This window comes from Pan troglodytes, chromosome 2, assembly GCF_028858775.2.
Source record: "Pan troglodytes isolate AG18354 chromosome 2, NHGRI_mPanTro3-v2.0_pri, whole genome shotgun sequence".
Lineage (NCBI taxonomy): Eukaryota > Metazoa > Chordata > Mammalia > Primates > Hominidae > Pan > Pan troglodytes.
This window is the reverse complement of record NC_086015.1, coordinates 127020816-127040493: the sequence shown is the minus strand read 5'-3', so window position 1 is coordinate 127040493 and position 19678 is coordinate 127020816. Positions and strand designations below refer to the sequence as shown.

At 44.2% G+C, this 19678-nt stretch overlaps 1 protein-coding gene across 7 annotated transcripts in view; it reads left to right on the top strand.

Annotated features, from left to right (window-relative positions):
• MYLK (myosin light chain kinase) overlaps window positions 1-19678 on the top strand; it is a 272113-nt gene that overhangs the window by 119835 nt on the left and 132600 nt on the right. For 6 of the 7 annotated variants that reach the window (XM_016941768.4, XM_016941763.4, XM_009446307.5 and 3 more), the window contains one exon: window positions 11876-12083. The exons of the other annotated variant lie outside the window; for it this stretch is intronic. In XM_016941768.4, coding sequence (XP_016797257.3) covers window positions 11876-12083 — 208 coding nt within the window. The remainder of the gene's footprint in view (window positions 1-11875; window positions 12084-19678) is intronic. 7 annotated transcript variants of the gene reach the window in all.

Genomic DNA, 19678 nt, shown 5'->3' with positions numbered 1-19678 from the left:
ATGTTGATGTTTTAATTTCAATCCCTCTACCATGAGGTCCGACACATTGACAGGTCCCATCTGTGCACCTGGAACTTTGTATTTCCTCACTTACATACAGGAAAAATCAGTAAAGGATCATCAGATGTCCAAGGGAATCCTCTGTTACGGAACAGACATAAAGAACCGAACAAGGAACCAAGTAGAAACAGAAGACTGCAGGAAACAGAACTTCAAACAAGTTTCTCTCACCTCAGAAATAAGATGTTATGTCTATTAAGCAAGAAGAGAAGACAATTCAAAACAATTTTGAAAAACTGAAAAAGGGTTTTTTGAAGTTAATGATAGCCAAAATAATAAATTCAATATACTAGTTGGAAAATAAAGTCAAAGAAATCTCCCAGAGAGAATAAAAAGACTGAGGTAGAAAAAGTGTGAAAAGAAATGTAGGTCAGTCTAATAGGGCTCATGTCCAGTTCATGGGAGTTCCATGAAGAGAACATCGAGGAAAACAGTAGAGAGAGAATTCTCAAAACACAAACATTCCTCAAAACTGAAAGACATGCATTGCCAGTAATGAAAATATCTACCAACGGTCTGACGGACAGTGAACAAAGACCCACACCAAGTCAGGTCATCATGAAATTCTAGAATATCAGAATGAAAAGAAGATTCTAAAAGTTTGAAAGGAAAACACACACACAACCCCACACACATAATGGGTCACAGATGATGGATCAGGGAGTCCATGTGGCATTATGCCTCTCAAACAGCAACACTGGATGCCAGAATTGCCTTCAAATGCCACGAAGCAGTATCTTCAGAGTTCTGAAGAAAAAAAAAGGTTTCCACTTAAAATTCCATCTCCAGACAAAATGTCAGTTGAGTATAAAGGTAGAATGTGGATACTTTTGGAAATGCCAGATCTAAAAATTTTAACTTTCCATGCATTCATTCTTAGAAAACTATTGGAATGGTATTCTATCAAAATGGTGGCATAGAATGAGAAATTTCCAAGAGGATGGTGAAGGAATGTCCCAGGACCACTATGCATCAAGCCCAGAAAACATCCAGTGTAGATTAGAGGAGGATGACAAAATGTTCCAGGAGGGTTATCTCTAAAGGAGAAAAAAATAACAGCAACTGATGAATTATCTGATGCATTTGACCATTACTGAGAAGAATGTATGGTTCTCTTAAGAAGTTGGAGTCCTTAAAAAACTAAGGAAATCAAAGTAAAGCAGTTATTAACTCCAGGAAAAATAAATAGTTCAAGATAGTTATTGTAATATACTATGTGGCATGGCAGTGGGCAAAGTTAGAATGTAGTGAAGACCACAATTTTTGTCATGTCGATGTGTAATGTCATTTTGTGGGGGTAAGGGATGGATTTATGTGGGGGCAGATTTGAAAGCTAAAAGTTCACATTCCATACAGAGAACTTAAGAGATTGTCTTAGTCCATTTAAAGTTTGTGCTGCTATAACAAAATACCACAGACCGAGTAATTTATAAACAATAGGAATTCATTTCTTACAGCCCTTGAAACTGAGAAGTCTAAGATCAATGCACCACTTGGTGAGGGCCAGTCTTTCTGTTTCCAAGAGAGCACGTTGTTGCTGCGTCCTCCAAAGGGGATGAATGCTATGTCATCTCATGGTGGAAGGCCGAAGGGCAAAAAGGGGCAAACTACCTCCGTCAAGCCCTTTTCTAAGGGCACTTAACCCCTTCTTGAAGGCTCTGCCCTCATGAGCCACACCTGAGCCACACCTTCTAATGCTGTAGCATTGATGATTAAGTTTCAACGTGAACTTTAGAGGGGACAAAAACACTCAAACCATAGCAGAGATAATGCATAAAATTAAAAAGAATAAAGTAGGCCAGGTGCAGTGGCTCACACCTGTAATCCCAGCAACTTTGGGAGGTCAAGGTGGGCGGATTGCTTGAGCCCAGGAAATTGAGACCAGCCTGGGCAACATGGTGAAACCTCATCTTTACCAAAAATATGAAAAATTAGCCAGGCATGGTGGCATGTGCCTGTGGTCCCAGCTACTTGGGAGGCTCTGGTGGGAGGATTGCTTGAGCATGGGAGGTAGAGGTTGCAGTGAGCCAAGATCTGCCACTGCACTTCAGCCTAGGTAACAAAGTGAGACCCCATCTCAAAAAAAGAAAAAAAAAAAGAATATTAGTTGTGTAAGACTATTGTTTAGGAATAATGGAAGAAATATCAGAAGAAATGACTAAAAGCATTGAAGGTGATTGCCCTCAAGGAAGTGGAAATGGGAGTGGGAGGGCGGCCTGCTTTCTTATGACTTATAGTACCAATTCACATTTTAACCAGATATGGGTGTTTTGGTGAGAATAAAAAAATATATTTTTTTTGAGGCGGAGTTTTGCTCTTGTTGCCCACGCTGGTGTGCAATGGCATAATCTCGGCTCACTGCAACCTCCATCTCCTGGATTCAAGTGATTCTCCTGCCTCAGGCTCCCGAGTAGCTGGGATTACAGGTGCCCGCCACCATGCCCAGCTGATTTTTTGTATTTAAGGTAGAGATGAGGTTTCACCATGTTGGCCAGGCTAGTCTCAAATTCCTGACCTCAGGCGATCCACCTGCCTCGGCCTCCCAAAATGCTGGGATTACAGGCGTGAGCTACTGCGTCTGGCCGAGAATAAAAATATTTTAATAAAGATCTGGGTTTTTTTAGCCTAATGGCCAGTCGGACACTGACATTGCATGAGAAACAACTTTTGATTCCTTCTCTGACATGATTCTATATGCAAATCATGATGCCTTTGGGCAGCTTGGGACATGGGGCAGACATTCAAGCATAAAGGGACATTTTCATGAGGCTGCTGTCTGCCACTTGTGCCAGGTATTTTCCAGCAGAGTCAAAGAGATGCTCTCCTGGCCACATGGATACAGGTGGCATAAAAGATCCTGCTTTCATAGCCCCACCTGCTCCACTCCGTCCCTCAGAGCCGCCACCTGGGAGAGTGAGCAGAATGCATGCTTTGTGTGGTGGATTCTGACCCAACGTGGAGCAGGTGTTGGGTCACACAGACAGGCTGCAGAGATCAGAAATTCTGAAACAAAGCCAAGGAAGCCAAATCATGATGTTCTCAGGGTGTTGAGACCCTCAGGTCACTTTTGCCCACCCTTGCTTTTAAACAGAAATTGTCAGAGAATAAGACAGAACAATCTGTGGCCAGTGTCTGAGTCTTGGGCAGCAGGCTCTGCTGATGGAGGGGTTATAGTCTCTGTGTTGTTTGGGGAGCAGCCCTCCACTCCATTCCTACTGCCAGTGAAGTATGTCTCTCCCTCTCTCCAGGTCCAATCATGACTGGCTAAAAACTCCAGATTTATTATCCAGATTTATTTCCTGACACTCACCCATCCTTCTTGAAATTCCAGGGCTGCATTAGTCAGTGAGGCAGAAATCCAGGGGATGGTCTCTGTCTCCAAGGCTCAAATGGTATTTTGGGAGTGGAATAATGGCACAGTAAAACTGCAGACTGGATATTTGTTTTAAAATGTGTTTTTTAATAATACATAAAAACAAGGATCACTTTTCAAATTGGGTTTCGGTCTTTAAATAAAAATAATAAGCCAATTCAACCAGAGCAGAATGTTCTCAGTTAAAGGGTTAGATTTTTACCTAGTTAAGAGTGTGATGCCTTGAAGTTGTCTATAAGAATGAAAGTTGTGTAAGATGAGGCATACCAAGCCCAGAAGTTTATATGTTCTGATATTTCTTAGGGCAGAAGTAGTTTCATGCCATTAACAGAGCTGGGAGTGAAATGGAGTTTAGGGTACCTCATTATAAAAAAAAAAATTGTTGACTTTGAAGAAAAGAAGAGAGGAAGAGTCTAACCTTTAGAATCTATTAATGTGGTATTGTACATGTGCTATCTCATTTAATTATAAACTTCTCAGCCAGGCGTGGTGGCTCATGCCTGTAATCCCAGCACTTTGGGAGGCCGAGGCAGATGGATCACCTGAGGTCGGGAGTTCAAGACCAGCCTGACCAACATGGAGAAATCCTGGCTCAACTAAAAATACAAAATTAGCTGGGCATGGTGGTGCATGCCTGTAATCCCAGCTACTTGGGAGGCTGAGGCAGGAGAGTCACTTGAACCCGGGAGGCGGAGGTTGTGGTGAGCCAAGATCACACCATTGCACTCCAGCCTGGGCAACAAGAGCAAGACTCTGTCTCATAAATACATACATACATACATACATACTTCTCCATGGAAGTAGATTCTGATATCATCTGCACTTTGCAGTTACGTAAACTCAGAGCCAAATAAGTAACTTGCTCAATGTCAGGCAGCTGATGATTGATGCAGCCCACATCCACACATAGATCTGTCTGACTCCAAAGGCCATATACCTTCCTGAAGTAAGTAGGTGGGACTTTTTTTTGCAGGTGACAGAAACTCCAGCTAGGTTAAGCAAAAGATATGTATTGTCTCATATACCTGAGCGGGTCCAGAGTCTACCACAGCTCTGTCAACTCTGTCTCCATTTCTTCTCTTCACTGTATATATCAGCTCTTATTCTCCAGATGGCTTCCTCCTTCTGGGAGGAGGCAAGAAAATAGATAATGGGGCTTGGGAGAGAATGGCTGCAGATAGGCTAAGTCTTACATCTTCTCAGTTTTGGGTCTCTGTGAAAAGAGACAGCTTTGGTCTCTCAATATTCAAAGATAAAGTTGCAGGGAAGATCTCTCATTGGCTGGCTTGGAACATATGCCTATTGTTTGAGACCAAGTGCTTTGGCCAGGAGGCATTTTACCAATTGGCATCCCCACCGGGTCTAACACATAATGGGTGGAAAGGGAGGAGGCACTTCCTCCAAAGGAGAGGAATGCTGCTTACACTGGCAGGCAGGAGAGCCTAGCAAATCAAAACCACGCCAAACCACAGCATTAATTTGTTAAACCTCTGCAATGCCACATGCCTCTCATTAATACTTAATATGTCTGAGAATGCATCTCTATTTGGTAGCAGAAACTGGAGAGCTGCCACAGAAGAGTGATCTCCTGGGCTTGCTCCTCCAGCAGAAGACACAGTATCCGTGGAGACCCATGGTGAGAGTACAGCCAGAACCCCAAAGTTTTGTGTAGAGGTTCTGGAAAGCCTGGAGCCCCACAACTATCCCAGAAGGGCTGGGAGTTAAACCAGAAGGACATCTGTTTTGCTATGAAAACAATGCATTTGGGGGAACAAGGAAAGTATCAACGTGAGAGGTTGCCCATCACACTTAAAATTCTGTGTCTTTGGCCAGGCACAGTGGCTCATGCTTATGATCCTAGCACTTTGGGAAGCCAAGGCAGGCAGATCTTTTGAGACCAGAAGTTCAAGACCAGCCTGGGCAACATGGAAAAACCCCATTTCTACAAAAGTACAAAAAATTAGCTGGGCATAGTGGCATATGCCTATAGTCCCAGCTACTTGGGAGGTTAAAGTAGGAGAATCACCTGAGCCCAGGAGTTCGAGGCTGCAAAATGAGCTGATTGTGCCACTGCACTCTAGCCTAGGCAACAGAGTGAGAACCTGTCTCAGAAAAGAAAGAAAGAAAGAAAGAAAGAAAGAAAGAAAGAAAGAAAGAAAGAAAGAAAGAAAGAAAGAAAAATCTGTATCTTTGTTTGGCTGCTCCAAAGGGTTTTAGATGCTTATATCATTAAAAGGGAATCAAAAAGTTGCATGTGTTGATAAGGTTTGTCTAGATAAAAGGAAATAGATCTTTTTGATTAAGCAGTCCAGAAGGGCTTGAATTGTAACCCCCAGCTATGGAGCTATAACTTGCCTTGTGTTTTCAGTGACAGAAACAAGTCCTCAGCCTTGCAGATGTCGAGGTGCAGGGATTCCTATGTCTCGGGTCATAGGAAAAGAAAGCATGCCATAGGAAGTGAGAGTGGCTGATCACAGAGAAAGAGACTTTGAGCATCTGTCCCTGGAGACCCACATGGCATTTGCTGAGCCATTCAGAGGAACAATTCTCTGCATTCTGGTTTTATTTCCACGGAAGCACTTTTGTCCTCATTGGTTTACAAGTTGGACATGGGGGTGGGGAGCATCCAGCAGTTTAAGCCTCTCACTAATTGCTGTTTTTAGTTGGTATGATCTCTTCCTGATGGGTTCTGTGGGTTCAGTTAAGGCTTTTGACTGTTGGCAATGGGATTATTCAAAGCCTTAATTAAGTGCCTGCCTGCTTATGGGGCTGAGTGCCAGTTGCTGACACAGACGCAGGCTCTGAAGCTTGGTCATGCCATGCCCCTGGCTCACCCTTCACTCTTCACCCTCATAACATACCCATGAGGTAAGTTTTATAGACATTTTCTGTGGTCTGATTTGTTTGGGGTGTTAATGTTTTCCTTCTTTTTTTTGTGCAACCACGTCCATTTATTATCTGAGTGAGCTTATACTTGGAGATGGGGCAGAAGAAGATTGATTCTTCTTCAGCTAATCCCTCAGCACCATTGGTTTTATTTCCTACTATTTTTCAGTTTTTAATCACCAGTCCTCTTCTAGTCTTTTATCATAGGAGAAACAACACTTGTAACAGGGTAAGAAGATCACAGTAATGTGTTACAGGCAGGTAGGCAACAATCATGAATACATAGACAGTGTTGCAGAATGAGGCTTTGTCAGCTTAGGGGAGATGTCCATCTAGAAGAATTCCTTAATGTCCCCTCATCCAGGCCCAGCCTTTCCCAGCATCCCTTCAGTTACTTAACAATCAAGTAAATACTCAGTGGCAACCCCTCGGGTCTGTTGTTCCCAGCCCTAAAGATTCTTCAGCTCACTGCTCATATCTTCTTGGTGCATCTTCCCAATCCCCAGTGCCCTGCTGGGCAGTCTGTTTTCTCCCTGGCCTCAGCTCAATCCTGCTTTCTCTCCTTCCTGGTCTTCCTCCATCCCTGATGTGGGCAGAGCCTCAGTTCCTTCTTCCTGCTCATGTGACCTATCTGCGGTTGGGCCACCGCAGCTGTGCCCTGCAGCTGTGTGGGTTTGTAGTGTGTGTACTGCGCCAGGCCCTGCCAGACAAAAAAGACATGCGGCAGATCTGCAGAATCAGCACAATCACCCCCTTTCTGCTACTCATCAAGCTTGCAGAAGATGGATATGTTGCTTTGAGTCTTGGAGGACCTATGGGGACAAAGAATTTGCCACTGCTCTGAGCACAGTCTATGGTAGCCTGTCCTAAGCAACTGAGGATAAGTTGAAAGCCCTTGATATATGTTAGAGAAAAACCAAAACGCTTAGTGCTCTAACAGATGTTTTGCTTTTAGTCATTAAGTAAATCTCAAGGCAGCACCAGGTTCTGGAAACTGCCTCTCAAGTGAGACAGGCAGGTAGAATGCAGTGGCCAAGCGGCTGCCTGCCTGCAGCTCAGCTTTCTCCTCAACCTTCAGCAAGCACAGAATGAGCCCTCATTCCTTTGAAAGGCCTTTTGAGGCCATAAAGGTTTTTGAGGACATTTTATGAAGCTGGAGCACAGTTTTACTATTTAAAATTATTATAGGGGTTATGGTGACTATATCTTTATTTTTATGACAAGTTGTTGGTTATACCCTTGATTTATTTGATACCGGGCTTTTGTTCGAGAATACAACCTCCAATTAAATGTGGTTACTGTGTCAAGAATGCGATTCTCTCCTTAGAGTGACCCTCTTTGGGGCCATTTCCAAAACTCATTGTGGTGAAAACTCGGGGCTGTCTATTCATGTTTGTGAGCATTTCTTCTGTGGTTACTTGGTTTTCTCATATGGAGGATTAGAGGGTACTAAGGCTGTGGGTTGGACCCAGAGGAGAATGCAGGGGAAAGGAAAGAATCTTCCCTAAGAAGCTAAGTGGGTCACCATTTAAAACCATAATACTTCAGAGATGGGAGGAACCTTAGATACCAAAAGCAATTTCCTCCTTAATACAAGGAAGGAATTACAACCCAAGAAAGCTGGGACACCAAGCCAGGCCCAGAGTGTGCAGGCCTTGGCTTGCATACTAGCCTCTCTGTACCACACTGACTCTCCTAGGGGTGTCTTAGGTACACACCTGGCAGGCACCAATCCTGTCCTATTACGAAAACAAGGGAATAGCCCAAGACTTGCTTATGGTGTGATTATAACCTTGGTGAACCATTTGACACTTTCCAAAAGTGGGGAGCAGATATTGCTTTAACCTATAAGGGATTTAGGGTCTCTTGGAGATAGACGCTTATGAATACTTTTGGTTCTACAGAACTTACCTCACCAAAAACATGAATTTACGATGAGGCATGGAGACAACCACTCAACCTGGAAACCAAAATTATGGTCTCCAATCTGCCATTTAAGCTGCCATGTGAGATCATGGCAAACCATCTACTTCTCCAGGCCTCTTTTCTAGGCTACATGGGCCCAGTAAAACGACTGGCTTTGTGAGCTGTTGTGGACATTGTTGGTGCCCTACCCGTATACCTTCATTAGGCCCATTCCCAGCTGCTGTGAGTGTTGGCGAGGACTTGCAGGCAGGGGTCTCTGAAGCCCTATCTGAGGTTCTGCTTCTGGGTATCCAAACCAAACACATCTCCGTCATAGCTGCAAGAGTCAAGTAAGAGTCTATACATGGCAGCCCTCTGAAAACTACAGGACCAAAGAGTTTTTACTGTGCTCTTGATGAAGATCCTGACTGTAAAAATCCCAGCTATGACTTCTTGGTGGAAGGCCAGTGATGACAGCAGATAAGGCAACCTGGGAGGGCAGGGCTGTTGTCATGCATCCCAAGGATGTGAACCCAGGCTTATTCCTTCACCACCCAGAGGTCCAGGGTAGTGGCAGACAGTAAAAACGGATTGATTTTCCATATTGGGAGGGCAAGTATTAAAGTTTCAAATCATTCAGACCTTGGAACTGAACAAGGTCACAAAAATTCCTGCCTTTGCTTCAGGTCCAATGTGCTATAAAAGTATCATAGTGAACTGCAACTTTCTAGTGATGCCAGTTTCAGCATATTTTCAAATCCCTAAATATTTATTTTAAGAGGGCATTTCAGAGGTAAGCTTGGGGTATGTGTAGAAAGTGAGAGGAAAAGAGAAAGAGACAGAAGGATCGTGTCCCTGAGGTCTGGAACGTTTGCAATGTCCCCAGTTAATCATTGATGCCCCAGAGCCCAGTGAGCCACCAGAGCTGGCCCTGCTGCAGGGGGCCAGTATGCTTGCTAATGGAATGCCAGGACGCCTTTGGCGCAGTTAATGATTTACCTCCTCCTAGTTGCAGTGCTTGGCACTCCCATTCTCTGAAGCTGATAGAAGGCTGGGTAGACCAGCCCTGCCTAATGGAGTGCAGGAGAAGACAATGATGGTTTGCAGATTCACTGTATGAGCAGAGTCCTGAGGGGCTACCTTCTGTAGGAAAGGGTTTCACATGAGAAGAATACTTTAACAGTGTAATTGTTGTCTGATGTTCCCATGCATGAACGTTTCTGCCTTTAGGGCCACAAGATGACATGATTTTATATGGGTGCATGACCTCTGTCACCTTTAAACATGCATAACGTTTATTTGCATGGCTCTTTTATTTCCACTACTAGATTTAAATTCCTTGAGGCCCTCAACAAATTAATGAATGTGCTATATACATTAATTATACAGCACACTAATATAAAAGAAATGCATTTTTTAAGTAAAATTCTTTTTTCTATTTTGCAAAGGCCAGGTGTACTATTGCAGAACTCTCAGAAACTAATAGTTAACTAAAAAGAAAGGAGGAGACTCACAATCCTAACCACCCAGAGACAACAGCTGTTAACACACCATTTTATATTACAGTGGCTGTGAGACCCTGTGTATCCCAATGGATGCGGTCTCCTTCAACACTGTCAGCCTAAGTTCTGGAACACTTGTTTTGGTGAGGCTACGATGGCTTCAGGCATTGTTCACATGGCTTTTGGGGAATCCACTCCAGAGTCTCAGCATTTCCTCCAAAGTACTCAATCTCTGTCATGAGTATTGTTTAGATTTTGATAGGAAAGGGATATATTTTTGTTTCCAGACATTGTAAATAAGATGGACCATATTGATTTGGAGTTTTATTGTTGTTTCTTTTTCACTGAAGCTTGACCACAAATTAGTGGGGACAGAAAGGCAGTCTTGTGAGATTCACAAACTGGCACTGAGGGTGACTATATGGAATAATCAAAGAGGGATTGTTCACTTTGGGAGTTTTCCCTGTTATTCAAGGCTTCCTTCCTTAGGAAGAAATCTGCATCCTGGTTACAGAGACTCTGGTCTAAGGGTGGGCTAGGGGCTGAACACCTGGGAAGGAAACTGAGCACAGTCCAAAGACAACGACTGGCGCTTTTTAGCATAGCTCTTTCCTCCCTTAGTATGCTTAGGGAAGAGACTGTGTTTGGATGCCCAGGCCTGTGTGCACATGCACCAATATAGCATCACTCTGTGACCTTGCAGGGGGTGTGAGTAGGATTATTGCTACAGATCAGTGAAGCCTTTCTTTGTAAATGCAATATGGGGGTCATTCAGTGAATTTTGATTTTGCTTCATCCGTATCCATTCTCTCTTTTCTTGAAGTGAATACATGGATAAAACTATTGCTACCACTGTTTTGTAATGCAAACAACTTTGTTCTCAGGAAGCTCCTATGATGCCTTCTACTTTCCAGTGCTAAAATCCCCAATTCTGGGTCCTTGGCTGTGCATTAGTGAGCCATTCTGAACCCTACTCCTCCAAAGATGAGTTAATTCTGAAGAGCCTACTGAGTTTCAAGTGTTTGAAGGCCCTTGGGGGACTTCCTTTCTTTAAAACTCAAAGTGAATTCTTTTCTTTGAATTTATCTCTGCATTTTCCCCTCTTTTGAGAGATGTCTTCTCTCCGACTGGGTTGCTATGAAACTCAGATGATTGCACCACTGCACTCCAGCCTGGGCAACAGAGCAAGACTCCAACTCAAAAAAAAAAAAAGGAAACTCAGATGAGCCAAGTACTTAGAGAAGTGCTGAACCCTTCGCACTCAGCAAATGTCAGCTGCTAACTACAGTTAGAGAAAGGCAAGTGGTCTAGAGCAGCACTACCCCATAGGACTGTCACAAGGCCTGGATGTAACTGTAACTTTTCTAGTAGCCACATTAAAAAGTAGAAACAACTGAAATTAATCTGAATACATTTAATTCAACATATCAAAAATACTGCTTTTCAACATCTAATCCATATTTTTAATTATTGAGATATTTTGCCCTTTTTTGTATTGTCTTCGAAACCCAGTGTGTAATGCACACTTACAGTGCAACTCAGTCTCACTGGCCACATTTTGAGTGCTCCATCGCTACCTGTGGCCAGTGGCTACCGTGCTGGGCAGTGCAGGTCCTGAACCTTGCTACTCAAGGTGAGTTCCAGGGACCAGCAGCATCAGTAGCATCTGTGAGCTTGTCCCAACTGCAGAATCTCAGGCCCCAGCCCAGACCTGTAGAAACAGAATATGCATTTTAACAGGATCACCAAGTGATTTATTAGCATGTTAGAGTGAGAAGCACTGGTCTAAAATCCCCATACTCAGTCCTGGCCCCCTGGGATTCTAATCTAATTGGTCTAAGGGGGGACCTCGGCACTAGTGTTTTTTAAAGCTCCCCTGGATGATTATAAAATGCAGCCGGGCTTGAGAGTCATTTGCATAGTGGATTCTGGACCCAGGATGCCTGACTTTGCCACCTTCTACCTTTGAGACCTTGGGAAATTGCCAAAACTCTCTGTACCTTGATTTCCTTATCTGTAAAATGAGGATGAAATGGGGGTGTTATGAGGATTAAATGAGTTAACACATGTAAAGCACTCCGAACAATACCTGACACAGAGAGAGTACTCATGAAATACAGGCTCTTACCCTTTCTTCTTTTTCTTGAAGGTCCGGGGTTACCCAGAGCCCCAGGTGACATGGCACAGAAACGGGCAACCCATCACCAGCGGGGGCCGCTTCCTGCTGGATTGCGGCATCCGGGGGACTTTCAGCCTTGTGATTCATGCTGTCCATGAGGAGGACAGGGGAAAGTATACCTGTGAAGCCACCAATGGCAGTGGTGCTCGCCAGGTGACAGTGGAGTTGACAGTAGAAGGTGAGTCCCAGGAGGCCCGAGTCCAGGAGGGAGCTGAGCTCTCAGTTACCCCAAGGCCTGCAGCTCCTGCCTTAGCCCTCTCTTGAAGGATGGAGGAACTGACAAGAGAAAACACACCCCATCCTTGAACCCCGGACCTTCCAATCTAATGGGAGAGATGTGGTCCCTGCGAACGAGGGAGGCATCCAGGAGACAATGTTTGTCAAACTAGGTATCACCTGTCTCCTGCTTGAGCCCTCCCATGGCTTCCCCTCACACTGCAGCTGAAATCAGACTCCTTAGGATGGTCTTACAGAGCCCTACCCAATCTGGCCCCTCCCTAGCTCTCAGACCCATCTTCTGCCACTCTGCACCTGTTCAGCCCACCGTGGTCACACCCACCTCTGGCCCTTCTTTGAGCAAGGCTACAGGGCCTTCACCATTGCTGTTCCTTCTGTAAAAGAAGAGCCCTTCCCTCAGCCTCTCACCTGACGCTCCTTTCACATCCTTCAAGTCTGTTCTCAGATGTCTGCTCCTTACAGGCCCTTTCCCAACCATCCCAGCCCTATGACTCTCCATCTTCTCACCCCACTCGAGGTTTTTCTTTTAAGACGTATTACCATCTCACATTGCAGTGTCTTCTCCATCCCCCACCACTAAATGGAAGATTTAGGAGGAGATGGACTTTCTCTGCTCATTGCCTTATCTCCAACATCTAGAAAGCTTCCTGGCACATGGTAGATACTGAAATATTTGAGGAATGAATGAACAATGTTTTTATCCTCATTAACATCATCTTTAGCGTCATTATGAAATAATACATGCTCATTATTAAAAATTATGTAACTCAGAAAAATATGTAGGAAGTAAACACATCAATGTGTTAACATATTAGTTAAAAGTAATTGCAAAAACCACATGACTTTTGCACCAACCTAATATTTTTGTCTTTTTCCCCACTCTGTACTTTAAAAAATTCTGTTAACTTTAAAACTTCTAGGAGAAACATTGGACCATAAGTGAAATATTTTTTGCTACTAGTGTGTCCTTCTGCCATGCTGAAGCCACTCCACTGGAAAGAGTATCTCTAGTTCAGGTCCCTGGCTGACACTTAAAGCCTTGATATCAGGAAGGACATGGGGTCTGTCAGCCCCTCAGAAGTAACACAAGGTTCCCTTGACCCTTCCCGGTCTTTCTAAGACTGGAAGTTTATAAACCAAGGCTCAGACTCACTTCTCCTCTTTCAGAAGACTGTCCTCCCAATCTGGTTTTCAGGGGACACTAGATGGAGAATTAAGGTAGTCAGGGAAGGTTCCAGAAGGGGGCGAGGTGCACCTGGGCCAATGGCCGCCCTTTGCCCTGTTTTCCCTGTCTCCCCACATCACAGAAGGGCCAACAGGCTGTTTCACAGAGTGGAGCATGCATAGTTTGGATGCTTTCCTTAAATTCTTTAACTGAGTGACTCACTTACTCTAATGACCTTTGAGTGCTTGTGGCTGGGGCATTCCAGATGGAAAGTGGCCCCTGCTCAGAACCTCAGGATGGACCTCAGCTCTGCCATCCTGGTGCTGTGCTTTCCCCTACATGAACCCCCTTTCAATGCCTGAACTTTGTGTTGATGCCTACAAATAAAAATTACCCTGTTCCCTCTTCTGAGTTCTGTTTAGAGCTGGGGAAATTGAAAAAGCACTGAGTTATGAGTTTGTGCCAATGAGATGTGTGACTCTAAACCTCTGCACCTGTCTTTCTGCAGGATAAAGGGTTTGACTTTGGTGGTCTCTACAACCTGGACTAGCCCTTGTTTTCTATGATCCACATTAAGGGAAGACTGGAGTCTGTTAGGAATACAGGGGAGGCATATAAAACCTAGATAATATGAAAACGTTTTCTTCAATCCCCACTGTTCAGGAAGTGAGATCTGATGTCATGACCAAGCAGGAAAATTTTTAGTAGCTCATGGTACTCAGGGCAGGGGAAAGGAAATCAGGCTGAGGGCTATAGAGGAAGGAGAGCAGGCTAAGGCTCTCAACCCCACCCCTCCCCTTTGGTGTTCATTTGGGGAGACTCAGGCCCTCAAATTAAAATTAAAATACAGTTAATTAAAATAAAATTAAGACATAAAATGTAAGATACTTTCTGTCTTCTAACTCTAGGAGATAGAGAACAGCCTAAAGGATGCAGCTCTTTAAATGTGTGTGAGTCCTATGCACATTCTGCTTCTGCAGCAAGACCGGTTTTAAGCTAATGTGTGGTTTGGGGCCACCCCACAGACGTAGGCCTGAAAGAGTCCACTCTGGGCCCTTCTGCCATGGATGAGTTGTTGGCTGTGCCAGGCTAGCCCAACCCTTTACAAAGGAAACCTAGCAGCCCAACTGCCTTCCCTCCAGCTCTCTGTGCTATGCTTCTTACTTGGAGTGAGCAGAGGTCCAAGAATTCAGAGTGTAATTCATATGTGGAGTTTTGTAATCCTTTAGTGGTCAAGTTTAGGAGGCAGTGTTGTGCAATGGAAAGAAAGTCAAATGGTCTTGGATTGAATTTTAGCTCTACTAATTTCTAACTATGGAGAAATTAACCTTCCTAAGCCTTACTTCCTTTTCTGTGACTTGGAGTTCATGGCTGCCCCACAGTGTGGTACAAGGATAAGCACAGCTAGTAGGAAATAGCACCCAGAAAGTGGTAGCTTCATCATTGTTTGAACTGGCATTAGCGTCCTTCTAGCTACTTAAAAAGGGAAATCTGCAAGAGAGAAAGATTCCTCATCTGACGTTTAATGTAGTGATCAGGCCCAAGAAACATTCAGAATCCCCCAAGAGAACCAGTGCCTTAATGAGGGCCATGCAGTTATTCAGGGCCTTACATGATGGAAATCAACCTCGGTCTGAGCCCCTGGAAGGCTCTCTGAAGACAGCTCTGACACTTGCCCACCTCCAGAGGTCAGGTCATGAGGCTTGGTGCAGAGCAAGGAAGAGACGTGGTACCTGCCCTCTGAGAACTTCCTCTCCCGTGGAGGACCACAGACCTGTCCTGTAGAGATTTAATGTGAGCCACATATATAATCTTTTTTTTTTTTTTGAGACTAGGTCTTGCTGTGTTGCTCAGACGAGACTGCAGTGGTGTAATCACAGCTCACTGCAGCCTCGACCTCCTGGGCTCAAGCGATCCTCCTACCTCAGCCTCCCAAGTAGCTGGGACTACAGGCCTGCACCACCACACTGAGCTAATTTATGTATTTGTATGTATGTATGTATGTATGTATGTATGTATGTATGTATGTATGTATTTTTCTGAGACAGGGTCTTGCCGTGTCACCCAGGCTGGAGTGCTGTGACACGATCTTGGCTCACTGCAACCTCTGCCTCCTGGGTTCAAACAATTCTTCTGCCTCAGCCTCCCAAGTAGCTGGGATTACAGGCGTGTGCCATCACGCCCGGCTAATTTTTGGACTTTTAGTAGAGATGGGGCCTCACCATGTTGGCCAAGCTGGTCTTGAACTCCTGACCTTGTGATCTGCCTACCTCAGCCTCCCAAAATGCTGGGGTTACAGGTGTGAGCCACCGTGCCTGGCCTTATGTATTTATTTTTTTAAAGATGGGGTTTCACCGTATTGCCCAGGCTTGTGTAATCTTAAGTTTACCAGTAGCCACATTTTAAGATATCAGGTAAAATTCATTTTAATAAAATACTTATTTAACCTATTATATCCAAAATATTACCATTTCAATGTATAAGCGATATAAAAATTATTAATGAGATATTTTACATTCTTCAACATCTGGGATGTATTTTACACTTACAGCACACCTCACTTCAGACCAGCTATAATGCTGAGTGCTCAATAGCCACAAGTGGCTAACAGCTACTCTTTTGAACAGTGCAGTTCTAGAAGCTGCCACCTGAATAGGAATAAACAAGGTTTACACAGAACAAAAAGAGAAAGCCACATGGATGAACAGGTGTTGATATGGTTTGGATATTTGTTCCTTCCAAGTCTCATGTTGAAACGTGATTTCCAAGGTTGGAGGTAGGGCCTGGTGGGAGGTGATTAGATCATGGGGATGGATCCCTCATGAATGGCTTAATACCATCCCCTTGGTGATGTGTGAATTCTTGCTCAGTTAGTTCACGTGAGATCTGGTTGTTTAAAAGAGTCTGGGACCTCTCCCTTCTCTCTCTTTCTCCCTCTCGTCATCTGACATTTCTGCTCCTGCTTCACCTTCCTCCATGATTGTAAGCTTCCCGAGGCCCTCACCAAGAGCAGATACTGGTGCCATGCTTGTACAGCTTGCAGAACCACAAGCCAAATAAACCTCTTTTCTATGTAAATTACCAAGCCTCAGGTATTTATAACAATGCGAGAACAGACTAACAGGTGGTGAGTAGTCCTGGGTCATCACACATCCACACAGTGAGCATCAGACATGAGGTGGAGTGAGTGCCCAAACGGTGGGTGTGCCCCAGCCCCAGTGGTCTCAGTCTGAGAAGGCCCTTGACTTTTCAAGGACCAGAGAGTCACTTCAGGTGATAAAGGGTTAACTTTAAGGACATAAGCTCAGGAGCCCAGGGAAAGTCAAACTGGCAGCCCCCAGAGGAGATCCAGACCTCAGTTGGATCACCCACCTTACAGGATTGGTTAGTGCAAATGCATGTGCACAGAAATCACCTGGCGAATCTGGTTGAAATGCAGATGCTGATTCCATAGGTCTGGAGCAGAGCCTGGGAGTCTGCATTTCCAGCCACCAGTTGATGCCATGCTGCTGGTCCACAGACCACTCTTGGAGTAGCAAGGAGGGATTTAATTACATGTGTGATATATTCCACCTAGTACAGTGATTCTCAAACTTGAGCATGCATCAGAATCACCCGGAGGGCTGCTGAAAACACTGACTGGGCTGGAGCCGTCTGCCTGGCTCTCCCCTCCCAGATGGTCCAAGCACACCTCCTCCCTACCCCCAGCCACCCCTCAGTGCCGCAGCTCCTGCTATCCACACCCGCATGAAACTACTGCAGTGCAGACCGAGGCTCTGACTATGTGAGAGAGAGAGGGCCAGCCAGCAGGTCACCTAGACTGTGACAGCAGAAGGGAGAATGACTCCCTGTCACAAGATTTAAGGGAGAAGAGTAGCCCTGGTGACCACTAAGGCAGCTCTGGTGGTGCCACTGACACCAGGATTCTCGGGCCACCTTGAATTCGTAGGAAATGCTCCTGTGCCATCTTTTGTTGCCACTGCCATTTTTCAGGGGCAGATCTCTTAGACTCCTTTTATCTTCATGTTGGGTTGGATTGATGACATTATACATTTTTAGGCCATGTCTATTTATACTGGCTGAGTTTTAAATTACTGTGTTCCTCCTGGATGTTTGTCATGGTTCTTCTTTTGGTTCTTTTTGCTCTTATTTCTTTCAGACTGTCTTTCTTTATCTAACTTTTCTACCCATCTGAAGGACCTATAATTATATTTCCCATTTATGTTCTTTATAAATGCTTTTCAACCTCTAAAACTCCCCAATGACTTCATTTTCTAGGGGTATATACCCTATTTTTAAAAATCTAGGCAGAATCTTAAAATGCTCTGAGTTTTTGTCCTTTTCTGTCTCATTAAAGTTAACAATACAAATGTGATAGAAAGGAAAATTATTCTTTTTGCCCCACCAGACTCTTTGCTGTAAAATAGTTGTGTGTTCAAGACTGCCTTTGCAGAAGCAGCCTTACTCATTTAGTATACAAAAGAGTTAGCTGGAAAGTTACTTGGTCCCATTCTGTTCTTGAAGGATGACTTCCAAATTTCCTTTAGCTGGAATCTCTTCCCTCCTTTATCTTCACCATCCACTTTGCCTTTGCCTCTTTTTCCCTCCAAAATACACACGGGTTGCCCTTGCTGGCCTAACTTAAATTTTTGATACTGATGCTCCCTCCTTTTTCCATCTCATATTCCTCCACCTCCTTCTCCCATCTCCACCCCTGGCCTTTTGTAGATTTAGGCTTTTCCCAGTTGTTCTTAGTTCTAGCCTCTTCTTCATTCCTCAGATTTTATTGAACTTTGTGCTAGGATATAAAGAACAATAAAGCTCAAACTCCTAGCCTCAAGCAATCCTCCTGCCTCAGCCTCCTGAGAAGCTGTGGCTACAGGCATGTACCACCATGCCTGGCTTCACAGTTCTTTATACTTGAAGTTATTTGTCTTTAAATTGTAAATAAAGCTGGGCATGGTGGCTCACACCTGTAATCCCAGCACTTTGGGAGGCCAAAGTGGGCAGATCACTTGAGGTTAGGAGTTCAAGACCAGCCTGACCAACATGGTGAAAACCCTCTCTACTAAAAACATAAAAATTAGCCATATGTGGTGGCGGGTGCCTATAATCCCAGCTACTCAGGAGGCTGAGGCAGGAGAATCACTTGAGTCCGACATGGGGAGGTTGCAGTGAGCCAAGATTGCACCACTGCACTCCACCCTGGGCGACAGAGTGAGACTCCATCTCAAAAATATGTAAAAAATAAAAATAAATAAATAAATTATAAATAAGTATTTTAAATGTTTTTCTTCTCCACTAGAACTGTAAGCTCCATGAAGGCAAGACATGTCTCTTTTTATCAGTTACTGAATCCCCAGTGTAAGGAACCTAGCACAGGGCCTGAGCCATGATAGGTCTGGCCTGTAGAAAGAGCTCAGTAAATATTTGTTGACTGCCTCTGTAGCTGCCTTTGGTACTTCATCCCCTGTACTAAGAAAGGGATTCCATTCCTAGTATATATAAGCACTGGTCAGAGCTTCAACAAGTAGACTAACATGTACAACAAAATCCAGAATAATATCTGAGCCTTAAAAGAGTGCTTCAAAGAGGAGAATTTTGGCAAAAATGTTATTCACATTGAGCAATTTCAGTGACCTTTAGTTTTGACTTTTTTCATTCCTTTTTTCTTCAATACCAAGTTTAATATTCAACCAGAAATTCTGGTTCTAGGCACTTCTCCAGAGGTTTTCTTAAGCCACTGGCCCTAAACAGAGACAGTACCACCCTCTAGGGGGCACTTAGGAGATTCATGGGGGCCCTTTTGGTTTCCCAGTGATTGGGAATGTTGCTGGATTTAGGGGGCAAGCACTAGGGGTACAGGATGGGCTTCACAGCAAGAATCTTTTCCCAGTTCCTCACAGTCCTACCAGAACAGACACCACAAATATATAAATCGGTGGTTCCTTAGTCTTCAATAATACAAAAAAAAAGAGTCCAGTAATTGAAGAAATGGTCATCATTTAGAGGGAAGATTAAAAGGAATGAAGCTATAGCTCCAAAATTTTTGAAAAATTTACTCTGCACAAATTTTCTACTAAATGAAATATAACATTTCTATCTATATATAATTACCTCATATAATTGTATATATAGATAGTGCTGTTACTACACTATTGCTCTGAAAATGTGGATCAGAGGAGACTTAAAACTCTTAATATTACCTGTAATCCCAGCACTTTGGGAGGCCGAGGCGGGCGGATCACGAGGTCAGGAGATCGAGACCATCCTGGCTAACACGGTGAAACCCCGTCTCTACTAAAAATACAAAAAATTAGCCGGGCGTGGTAGCGGGCGCCTGTAGTCCCAGCTACTCGGGAGGCTGAGGC